This window comes from Tauraco erythrolophus, chromosome 10 (genome assembly GCF_009769465.1).
Source record: "Tauraco erythrolophus isolate bTauEry1 chromosome 10, bTauEry1.pri, whole genome shotgun sequence".
In the NCBI taxonomy this organism is placed as follows: Eukaryota; Metazoa; Chordata; class Aves; order Musophagiformes; family Musophagidae; genus Tauraco; species Tauraco erythrolophus.
This window is the reverse complement of record NC_141474.1, coordinates 17,360,986-17,373,374: the sequence shown is the minus strand read 5'-3', so window position 1 is coordinate 17,373,374 and position 12,389 is coordinate 17,360,986. Positions and strand designations below refer to the sequence as shown.

The following is a 12,389-nucleotide window of genomic DNA, read 5'->3' as shown; positions in this document are numbered from 1 at the left end:
CTTGTATCAATGAGAAGGTTTAGGGAAAGAAACAAGTCATATAGACAAAGCAGCATTTTTTCCAAACTGGCATAGATTTCACATTGAGGGCCCACGGACCCCTAGAACAAGTTGCAGTACTGTAAAATTAGTAGCTTTGTCACATGTAGCATAACATGCTATAGAAGATCCAACAGGCTGTGCTTACCATGCATTGTGTGCACATATACACTCTCACACACACAGTGGCTTCCCCAAAAGAAAATCAGTCTTTTTTTTCTTTTCCCCTGTAGAAAAATCCCTCCTCATTTTTTTCAAAAGCAATCAAATCAATCCTTTTAATTTTAAAATGCTGATGTCCACACACAGTCCTTTGAACCCATGCATTCCTATGTTGTTCCTCAACTGTGTTCCCCCCGGAGTTAGGTTGCACTGCTGCTGGAACAGGGAGTGCTCTGTGTGCTGCCAATGCTGTGCGCGGCACTGCTGTTCTCAGAGGCTGGCGGGGACGTAGGGACCTGCTGTCTTCCCGTTGTTTCCCCTGAGGGAAAGGGGAGAGGAGAAGTGAAGTCGGGAAAGGGGAAATTGAAAATGTTAGTTGTCATAGAAAACAATAATCCATTCCTTCCCAGTCTTCCTCTTCTGATGGTTTGTATTTCCACCCAATGAGTAACTCGGGTGACAGATCTCAGAGTACTGTTGAAAACATTACTTGACTCTGGCACCTCAGCATTGCTATCCACATGGGGAAAATACTATTTTCTTAAGCATTTTAAAAGCAGCTGATGGAAACTGCCAAGATAGACACTGTCCATCTTCTGTTGTCAGCTGTCACTCAAATAGGTCCCATTACATGACTCAGACCACTTTAATAGCTTTTCTGTTTCATGAAAAAAGGCTAATGAAACATAGGCTTTAGTTTTAATGCCAGTTTATAGAGCAGCATATTTACTAAAAGTAACCATTATGTGCCATTATGTGAATGCCCAAAAGATCATAATAAGACCACGTAGGAAACTAACTGTGGCATTTTTTAAGTTACAGTGCTCAAATCTGCACCCTTAGCAATATTACAAAACAGTTTCTTCAAAACAGATGGCAAGACCAAGTTTATATAATGTGCGCTGTAGCTGGCCCCTCCCTTGAGCTCATCTCTCAGGATGTGAACCTGTGATCTCAGCACAGTAACATGGACAGACTGCTGCTGCTTGAGCTGCAGACCAACCGTGGCAGCCAGCACCAGCACGGCTGCTTTCCCTGCAAAGAAGCAAGACGGAAATGTTTTGCCGGATCACAGGCAGGAACGACTGGGAAAAAAAGAAATAAAAAAAAAAAAATCAAAGGCTGGTACATCTCCTGCCTCATGAATTTATTGCAATGCAGATTTCCTGCTTCACGTTCCCCTAGGTTATCCGAAACCTGGCGCCTGCTCACGATTTGGTAGAGCTCCCATTCCCCATTGATTGCTTCAGTGACAGGTTGAAAGCTGGAGGCACAGCCTGCATCCAGAGGGTTACAGAGCATGGACGAGCCAGCTTCCTCCCACAGGAGCTGCTCTGCCACATCCCCGTGCCCCTGTGCTGCTGCCCAGCTGCCAGAGCCCCAAGCGCCTCGGGATGTGGCTGCGGAGGATGTGTGCCTTTAACACTGTGTCTCGGGCCAGAAAATGTCCTTCTGCAGGCTGCTCAGTGTTCAGAGGTCTGCTACAAACAAGGGAGGTCTGAGGATTTCTCTCAGTAGAGGTTGTAAGCGCTCTTTGTAAAGCAAACGCTAGCTCTCGACGCAGCTGTAAGCGCACGTAAGGCCCTGCAACACACAGCTCTTGCCTTGCACCCCACTGGTTTAGGAACGGGGAGGAAAGAAGGGATGGGACAGGACAGAAAAACAACGAACTAAACCACTAAACCACAGTGCCCAGGAGGCCAATGAAATGTTTTTAAAAAAGGGTCAGGATCTCGCTCTTGAATTTAGTACTAAGTCCAACGTTTATTTTTGTGAGCAGGCTGTTTTTCTCAGTGTAAGAAATCACTACGTAGCTCGTCCAGGAGTGGCAGATTTCTGCTCGCATGCAGCAGGTCATCTGCAAACAAAACATGTTTCAGCTCTAACAGTTGAAATTGGAAATTGCATTGGAAACAGCTTTGCAACCCCTTCAGAATAAACTGTATAAAATCAATGCCTGTGTCACGGTGCTGCGAAAGCTTCCATAAGCCTCATTTGGATGCTTCCCCTCCCAGCTTGCTCCCTTCTCCTCCAGCTGTTTGCGTACAAGTCTTCCTTCCTTTCCTACTGCAGGATATATTTATAAAGGCAGCGATAAGCAAAGTCCCTTTCATTAAAACAAAACAAGCGAACACAAACATCAGAAAGCAGCAAGCGGGCAAACCCCTGCCCCGGCAGCGGGAGGAGAAGCCGCCACGGCTGCGCAGAGGCACGCGGCCGCCCCGCTCCCCTGGCGGGCCCCCGGCCCCCCGCCCCCCCATCTTACAAACCACAGGATTGCACGCGGCTTTGCGTCAGCCTCCGCGTGTCAATACAATCCCTACGCGTTTAACCATAAACTCATTTCTCAGCTAAACACACGTTGTTTTCATTTCACGGCAAAGCAATGCGTACAGTGCCGCAGTCCCCGTGCGAGCCCAACAGCTCGCACTGCTCCGCCTGGCTCCGCTAGGAAGCGCCTTGGGAGGCATCTTCCCTTCGGTGAGGGATGGGAGCCCCCTTCCCTCTGCTGTAACCCGATTCCTCTGCAGCACCTCATTTCTAGAGCACGATCAGCAGCTCTGACACGCCATGATCACTTGTTGAACAATAACAAATTCTCAACGTCCTCAAGGAAAAAAGTCCCAATCGTGCTGACGTTACGAACACAGCCTGGCAACCTCACCTGGACTGGCTGATTTCTCCTGCATTTTATTGCCTCAACATCTAGCTAATCTGTAGCAAAGTTTTTTTAAAGAATATTCATGAAAAGGATGTAAAGAAATCTAAACTATCACTGAAGAGGCATTCCCCATCTGTCTTTTTCATGTAAACAGCTTCATGTAGCTCACGTTGCTGAACCAGAACCGCTCAAAATGGACATCTCATCTATTGACAGTAAACAAGCTTTTACCCATCTGAATTCGACAACATGCACTTTATTATTCACACTTAGGAAAGCTGCCAGTTGTACTCCCTGTCCAGGAAGTCTGAATGTTTGCTTTTCTATCTCCATTTGCCAAATATAATTGGTTGCTATGTCAGTTTATTTTAAATCAGATCCCATTAAAAAGGGAGAAGTGGGGGAGGAGGGACGCTTTTAACTTCTCAGATTTTGGAACATTTTATCCTCTTAACTTGCAACACTGCCTGGAGAAGGAAACCATGCTTTCTAAGAGAAGAAAGTGACTGATGTTCTCTGTAACAGTTTACTTAGTTTAGCAGTCTCATTATCTAATCAGACTCATGCATGTTCCTTCCTAAACATAGTAAATTATCCCTTTTAAGACATATTACATTGATGGGGGAGTTGGAACTAGATGATCTTTGAGGTCCCTTCCAATCCAAACCATTCTATGATGCCATGACAGATAGTTATATTGTTAAATTTTGAATGGTTTCTGCATCCATGCACATAAAAATTTTTGCTCTTCTTGAGACACCCAGGTAAATTGGGTTAGTTATGGCAAATCTCTGCTACTTTCCCTTTGTTCTTGGGTCCTCTCCGGGCAGGACAAACACCGCTGTGGAAAGCTTTAAGTCACTTTTCATGTTCTTTAACTAACTGGAGAAAGGATCAAAAGTACTAAAATTCCTCCTCTGTCACTATAATCCTAGCTTCCCCTCTCTCTTCCCCTACAGCCTGTGTATCTTAGGACATCTGTACTCCATATTTAATTGTTTCAGAGAATCTAGAATATTCTAAAAAACAATTTTGATGCTTTGGCAGAAATTTCTCATGACTGAAATCAGCAAAAGGCCTATATGAAATACTCTCAACACAACAATCCTCGTTCAATATTTGGAGATGAAATTCTACTTATTTTGTAGTTCTTTTCTGTTAACATTAAAATCTCAAACAATTGATAACAGTCTATCAAATGAACAAAAGAGGTAATTTACATAAAGCTTTCTCCATGCCAGAATGAGTCTGCCAGTAGAAACATACCTTCTTACTGCTGGCAAAAAGGTGTCCTTTCGCTATATTGCATACAGCAACAAAAACACCTTACTTCACACATCCCAAGTTGCCATTCTCCACCAGCAGTAGCTTTTGTCCATGCTCTGAGTATTATCAAAACACAGTTTTGGAATGAACTCATATTTTCCAACCTGTGGTCTAAACCATGTGTTAGAAACCCAGTGCTACTTGCAACAAAAGATGAGATTTTGGAACACAATTCAGCAATGTGTGAATTCTCTCATGGCAAAAGATAGCCACTCTGTAGATGAAATTTAGATTATTGGGGGTTTTCCCCTCCTTAATAAAAATCTGCAACAAGCTCTAAGATGTTTCCACTGCAACCAGATTATCTTGCCTGTCACAGTAGTCATCCCTCTAAGAGGCTGTCCCTGCAGAGCCTTCAGCGCACTCTGCTGCGAGTTGTGCTTTGTAGATACAAGATATTATGCACAGAAAAATTATGTGCACGGGAACATAGGTTCACTTTCACACAACCCTTTGAAAACCTAAACCAGATAACTTCCTAGATTTTTTTTTATCATTTCTGTGATTCTCTGATCTGATGAGCTACAATGTCCTCTTCCATTCCTTTCTTCTCATTTATTACTTTTTGTCTGTCCTTCTTCTCCACTTATTTTCATCTCTCAAACACAAAGCCAGAGCAGCTGCCCACTCCACTACTTGTACGTGGTCACTATGACTGATGTACTTTGTTAATGTAATTCTTTTAATGGGATTGCTTCAGGTCCTGCTGTTGCTGAAGGATGTGTCATGTTGGCTTCCCAGTGTTTCTTGACCACTGACACACATGTCTATAGATGGTTCTGTATATGAACAGAAATTGACGTTCCACAAATGCAGGACCAATGACATTAATTTAACAATTGTTTTAATTTTTTGTTAATAAAGGCTACCTATTTGGAAATTACCTTTTTAACTTACACATTTGCTCATTGAAACTGCACTTACTTTTCCTCCACAATGTTTCAGTAGTATATGAGGCAGAAGTATACTATTCATACATATTATCACAACTTTTAAATTTCCCATATTTGCCTTAGTTCCAAACAAGCTTCATACACAGCTGATACACTGAGAAGCATTAAACTGCTTATACAGAGTTGTACTGCCAGCTGGAAAAAAACCACTTTTTTTTTTCTTCCAAATTAACATAAGCTCCTGGGTCATAATTTTTACCACAGCTATGACCTGACAGGGCTGGATTCTCACTCCTAAATAGCTTCCATGAGGTTTTAGATGCCAAAAAAATCCTCCAGTGGGCTATGGAAGAATTCCAGTGCTCCAGAGCTGCACAGGTTTGGAGTAACTGACCTCACATTTTCCCCATCTCCCAGTGACCTTGAAAGGGTCTTGCAAGATCAAAAGTGGAAGTAGTTGTGAGTCCAGCACGCTGTAGGGATCCTGAGATATCCCATAATCCACAAGCGGCCAAGGTCAGATGCTGCAAATCAAGGCCTCATCAGTGTCAAGTCTTTGTACCACCTTGCAGATTACACACAACAGAAAGCTCCCAAATTTCCCTCTTCTTCCAATACTGTATTGTATTTCTGCTTAGTTTAGAGATGCTACTAATGATAAAGCACAAGCCAGGAACACTCAGTTTTACTCGTTTCCCAGGAGAGTTTAAGATTTGCGTTAAAATTATTTTAGGAAATTTTAAATCACGTTCATAACACATAACACCTCCCTTTAGGGAAGGGCGGGTATCAATCTGCTGATATACACCAACAGGCTCATGGGAGAAGTTGCTAGAAAACACCCGAGTAAGAACAGAGAGAAGAAAAAAATCCAGGAGAGCCACTGCTGGCCCCCATCCTGTTTCCTCCCACCTTGTAAGAGTTCAGACCACATCGCATTTCCTGCAGCATGACCTGCACTGTAAGAGCCCTCATACTTACCTGTGTGAGAGTAGATAAACCAGAGGGCTCCTGTTAGCAGGGCTCCAATTACGAACGCCGCAAAGGCAATGCCCACGACAGTCAGCGTGTCCAGACCGTAGAACACAGCTACAAAGGTAAACACACGTTTTCAGTAAAGACTTTTTCAGTGGCAAATACCGTTTTAAAAAAATTCATCCTTACACTTTCATGGAAAAGTTTTTTAAAAATTCATAGTTAATCAAGCACCATTTTAAGGAACAGACTAGCAGATTTGCATCAAGGAAGTACAAGTGATGCCTTCAGAGACTGGCTTCAGTCCAACCAACTGTTCTACATCACAAAACAAAAATCCAGCTCAGCACACCCAAATCTGCAAAATATTGCAAAAATTAAGCATTCTCAGTTGGCTGTTAATAACTTGCTTTCGATTAAATATCCATTTATCTTAAAAATGTGTTTTAAAAAAGCTGAGATTTTTGGCAAAAGATGCTTTTCATTTAAATGTCCTAACATTCAAGTAAACTTTCCTCTACATCTCCTGCAATTTCTGTCTGAAATCTAGGTGGAGAACGGAACTGCTGTTAAGAGGGAAGAGATGCCAGCGAAAAAGTCAGCGAAAACATAAATAGAAACAATTGTTTTTCACATTTGGCAATGCTTTCAATAACTGAGATTAATTCCAGAACACAAAAATAGAACCACACACACACACACATGCAAATCACTTTCTAGGGGAGAGGCCCTTTTACAGCACCATTTCAAAGGTAATAGCATCTGGTTCCTGGATGTATTGCCCCACAGTGTCAACCATCCAAACAGAGAAACGTTCGGCTTTGTGTTTTTCTTTTTGGTCATTAGAAATACTTCAAAAACATAATCATCAATCTTTTAACAATCATTTGGGGAAATTTCTTCTTACAAAATTGATTTCTAGTTCCAGTATTTTTAATGTCTCCCAGTGCACAAAATTACTTAGGCCAGCGAATAACATTTTACTGATTAAGCTTGCCAGGAAATGAGCTGACTGGATCTTCTCAGTAGTATCCTTCAGTGGAATTTCAGTTCCCAAAACACAACCAGCATCCTCACTTTATATGTTCCTGCACCCAGCAGATGTCTCTATAGACAACCCCCAGCCCAACAGCTCCCGAGATCCTCAGGGCCATTCGCCTTTTCCCGTTTTGACAAATGTCTTCTCCAGCGGTTCCTGTTGGCAAGGGCCTTCAGGAAAAAGTTTGCATATACAACACTTGACAGATAGTGGCTTAGAAGGTTTTTCTCCCATTTCTTCTATGAGACTATTTCTGATTCCTTTGGCCACATCTGGTCATTTTAAATGCAAACAGAAAAGACTCTCCTAAACTTAACTGTTTTTTCCGCAAGGCACCAGCCAGTGTCCTCTCCTCTTAGCAGAAAACTTAGCAGAGAAGAGAAAGTCACACAGAGGCTGAAGTGGCAGAAGCCTAATTTCTCATTGCCATTGATATTTTGAGCAAATTTAGTCCCAAAGACATAGGGACAAGAGTAGAGGAAAACACTTTCTTTGCACTTCCTCTTCTGATCTTCCCTTTTCTCCATTCATTCTTGGTTTTGGCTACAAATCATCTTCACCTTCCTGTTTATTATTGCCTTCTAGTGCTGCTTCTCTCCTTTTCTTCCCTTCCTGGATCAGTAATTGACCCTGGTTAATTCACTATGCCAAGACAACACAAAAACCAAAGAAATTAATCCGTATCAACTCAGTGATCTCATCTACAGCATAATCTATAAAGTGCTGGTGCCAGAGTAACCAGCGATGTGGCCAGATGCAGCGCAAGGTAGGAGTGAGGCTTAGAGAGTAGGATACAGGAGCTCTGTAAGATGGCATTGTTGAAACACTAGTATTGGGAAGCAGTGGCCCCAGCAGAGAAGGGGGAAATAACATACCCACACATCAGCAATGAACTTGCCAAGGCTGAGACTCTGAAAGGTGTTTTCCCAAATTTGTTTTTCACGTACGCAAAAGGTCACAGTTCCTCTCTCTAAATGCTGATAGGAATCTCTCAAGCAGCAATACAGTCAGAATTTCGTTCAGTCCCAGAATTTAACACGCACACACATACACACACACACACTTGGAAAGCCTGGAGATAATTTTCTTCATTCTTATACTTTCTAGACAAAAGTTCAAGCCTTAAAGAGATGGTTTAACAGTTACTTACGTGGCTGTCTCACATTTGGCGTTGGAAGGGAAGGATCTAATTTAAAAAAAAAACAACAGAAACCACAAAACATTAATCAGACTGAGTTCTACATACAGCCTACAAACTACGTAAGCAACCTTCAGGATCTGATCTGACAGAAAGACATTAATTGTAATTTTAACAAACCAGAAACTTCAGGAAAACTGGCCCGAATTCAATAATCTTGCTCAGCTCAAAAAAATTCTATTCACATATTGATCATTCCTTGGGGGAACATATCTATCATCATATCATGCATCATATATTTTGCTGGCATGTACACCACAACCTTTCCCACCCAGATGTCATCAGGTCTGACCTGCAGTAACTCTGGTTATCCCCGTATGGAGCTCTTAAAGAGCACAGATTGCAAAGGCTGTTTTAAGGTAATTATGTTCATCTGACTATTCACTAAACCACAAACATGAGACACCAGCATGCTAAATCACAAAAAAAATTATCAAACACTGGCTATCACCTCTAAAGAAAAGTCAGTATTATAGCATGACACACATCGCTTTGTCCAAATTGCATGAATATGTGTTGATTCACACATTTTTCTGAGTCCTACTTGACATACTGTCTTGGAAGTTGGGTGGTTCTTTTATTTTGTTTTTTAATTACATATAGGAAATAAAAGATCATAGCTATTATATCAAAGCTATTGTTCTTGGCAAGAATATCAAATATCACCATCATTATCAGCATGTACCAGAAAAAGACAAGTAAACATATGTTAAAAAATGAAGAATTTTCCCTTCTTTTGCTTAACTGGCTTCTCTTATCTTTCTCCAAGAATGCCACCTCAAGCAGAAGAGCCAGAGACCTTGGCTTCAGAGCCAAGGACCTGTTTGGTTAGCTGCAGATTGTTTCTGGATTGCCCAGTAACCTAGGGATTTCATTTAAATTCTGGCATATCTGAGTGTGTTCAGTGCAACAGCTGTAAAAGGATTTGGTAAAAGAGGGTGCCAATACTTGGTTTTTTATCTTTAGCAACTGAAGAAAAAAAAAGTTTAATTGCTATGTAAACATAGTAGCTCAGAAATACTAAAAAAAATAATTTATTTATTTACAGTATTCTTAAACCAAACCTATGCTTCTAACTTCTAAAACCCAAATGGCAGCACTGGACCACCAGCAATATTCTACAGGATCATTAGGCTCTAAGACACATGGGCCTACAAGATCCAAAAAAGCATTTTATTCTTAAACCGCATTATTGTCACTTGTTCTAACTCACGAGCACCTCTTCCAGATCACACTTGGCAGGATGGTAGGAAACAGGTGGAATAGTAGTAGGAAACAGGTGAGAACATGGAGGCGTGCGTGGGTGTGCATGCACAAATAAGCTGGAAAGTCGTCAAGCACACATAACAGTAAAAGCATAACTGAATGTCAGATTTGTGAGGAGTGCTGGACTGAAACCAGGGAGCACTGAACAGCACAAACATGGGTAAAAAGCTATCAGATTGTCCAAACACTCTACTAGCATATCCCAAGTGCCAAGAAAGCACCTTCTGAGCTGAGAAGAGAATGAATTTTCCATGCTCTTTCTGTCATTGGCCACTCTACAGAGAATATAGAATCTGCTAATGAATGATAGGCCATGTAGTCCATTATCAATTCTCTCCAGTCATCCAGTTCTTACATGTATTGTGATGTGGTTTGCTCAGAGCAACACAGAAGTGGAAATCCTTGAGGTTCAGGAAAAGCATCTAATTAAAAAATATCAGCAGCCAGCCTTTAGAAATTATCATGAAATTATATTATTGAGTGCACCCTCAGCAAGTTTGCAGATGACAACAAGTTGTGTGGTGTTGTGGACATGCTGGAGGGAAGGGGTGCCATCCAGAGGGACCTTGACAGGCTGGAGAGGTGGGCCTGTGAGAACCTCATGAAGTTCAACAAGGCCAAGTGCAAGGTCCTGCATGTGGGTCGGGGCAATCCCAAGCACAAGTACAGGCTGGGTGGAGAATGGATTGAGAGCAGCCCTGACGAAAAGGACTTGGGAGTGCTGGTGGATGAGAAGCTCAACATGAGCCGGCAATGTGCACTGGCAGCCCAGAAAGCCAACCGTATCCTGGGCTGCATCAAAAGGAGCGTGGCCAGCAGGTCGAGGGAAGTGATTCTGCCCCTCTACTCAGCTCTCGTGAGACCCCACCTGGAATACTGCGTTCAGTTCTGGAGTCCCCAACACAAGAAGGACATGGAACTACTGAAGCGAGTCCAGAGGAGGGCCACGAAGATGATCCGAGGGCTGGAGCACCTCTGCTATGAAGACAGGCTGAGAGAGTTGGGGCTGTTGAGCCTGGAGAAGAGAAGTTTCCAGGGTGATCTTATAGCAGCTTTCCAGCACCTAAAGGGGGCCTACAGGAAAGCTGGAGAGGGACTTTTTACAAGGGCGTGTAGTGATAGGACAAGGGGCAATGGATTTAAACTGAAAGAGGGAAGATTTCAATTAGATATAAGGAAGAAATTTTTACATTGAGGGTGGTGAGGCAGTGGAACAGGTTGCCCAGAGGAGTTATGGATGCCCCATCCCTGGAAGTGTTCAAGGCCAGGTTGGATGAGGCTTTGGGCAACCTGATGTAGTGGAGGATTTCTCTGCCCATGGCAGGGGGGTTGGAACTAGATGATCTTTAAGGTCCTTTCCAACCCTAACCATTCTACGATTCTATGATTTTCTATATTTTTGTACGATAGAGGCACTTGTTAGCTGCTCACTTGACCCTCTTTCTATGACCTGTCTCCTTTTGCTGTAGAAATAATAATCTGAAGTTTCCATACTTAGCAAAAATCTGAACAGTGATATTGGTAGGTTATTTCAACAGAACATGCATTTCCTATCATTTAAATGGCCATCCGTATGCCTTTCTTCAAAGTAGGGGAGAGTGTGTGTGAAATACAGGAATGCAAACGGAAAGACCATGGCATGGAGTTAGGTTTTAGACCCTTCCATTGGGATCTACTGCAATAACGTAAGCAACTGAGCTTGTAAATAACTAACAAAACTAGGAGGGGAGGAAGAGTTAATCTCATTTGGGTATACAGTTGTGATTTCTATCACAGTCAATGACAGTCATAAGCTTATGTCTGAAGTTTGTTCTGACTTTTGAAACATCAAGCTCGTGACTTCTACATTTGGCTTGGAAAGCAGATCCAATGGCAGTAACTCACATAATATGGTTTACAACAATGAAATCTGGCCTGTTCACATGAAAGAAAATGAAGAACACCACCTCTGAGATGTAAATTCTCCTGTTCAAGTAATGTGATACAATTTCTCCAAATCTTAGGTTCACATATTGGCCAACAATGGCACTTGGCTTTAAGAAAAGGGTTGCTTTATTCACTGCAGAACAACTGCATACCAACAAAGCTACGTTGTTAATGTGCCACTTTGTATTATGTCTGAAAGATGTGATATGCTGGGGAGATTTCCACCAAAGATCCCACAATTGGACACATCGCCCACGATGCAATAAGATACTCTATCACGCTGTTGTTTTGTAACTAATCTTTATAAATGTAGCTCGTCTTTGCACACTAAGACCTTGTGCCTCTGACAAAGACAACATTCTGAGTGGAGCCCAAGATGGGAGCTGCGCACAATGCTCCACACATCAGAAGGGCAAGAGAGCTCAGAGTATGAGTCTGTTTATTGAAAGCTGAACTTCAGTTGCAGGATTTACTCATTTTCAATAGAATAATCACTTTTAAAAAGAAAAAAAAAAGAAAAAAAGAGCATTTTGCAGAAAGAAAGAGCACAGAATCAGGCCCAAAGCACAGATCAAATACTTGCATTTAATTTGTATTAATATATTTATAAAATACCCCCAAAAAACTAAACATGAGTTGACTTGCAGTGTTGAACAGAAAAAGTTGTTGCTTATGTCCCCTAGCGATGCTGTACAGTACTTTAAATTGTTTGAAGACTAAAAAGCACGCACTGTACAGTGGAGGCTAAAGGACTTCTGATCCTTATTCTTTTGACACTCCCCAAAAAGCATTCCAAAGGTCAAACAGCCTTTGGACACAAATGGAAGATTTTGATGTGCACGTGAAGCCACTGAAGCTTCTGATTAAACTCCCTTGCGAATACAAAAAGAAAAGATAATGCAC

The 12,389-nt window shown here is 42.0% G+C and overlaps 1 protein-coding gene across 1 annotated transcript in view; it reads right to left on the bottom strand.

The window, feature by feature from the left end:
- Positions 1-401: 401 nt before the first annotated feature.
- The window catches only part of TGFBR3 (transforming growth factor beta receptor 3), a 107,266-nt gene continuing 95,278 nt past the window's right edge, over positions 402-12,389 (bottom strand). The window contains exons 14-16 of the mRNA XM_086617629.1: positions 8,247-8,282; positions 6,064-6,171; positions 402-520 (exon numbers count right to left, since the gene is read on the bottom strand). Coding sequence (XP_086473755.1) covers positions 402-520; positions 6,064-6,171; positions 8,247-8,282 — 263 coding nt within the window. The remainder of the gene's footprint in view (positions 521-6,063; positions 6,172-8,246; positions 8,283-12,389) is intronic.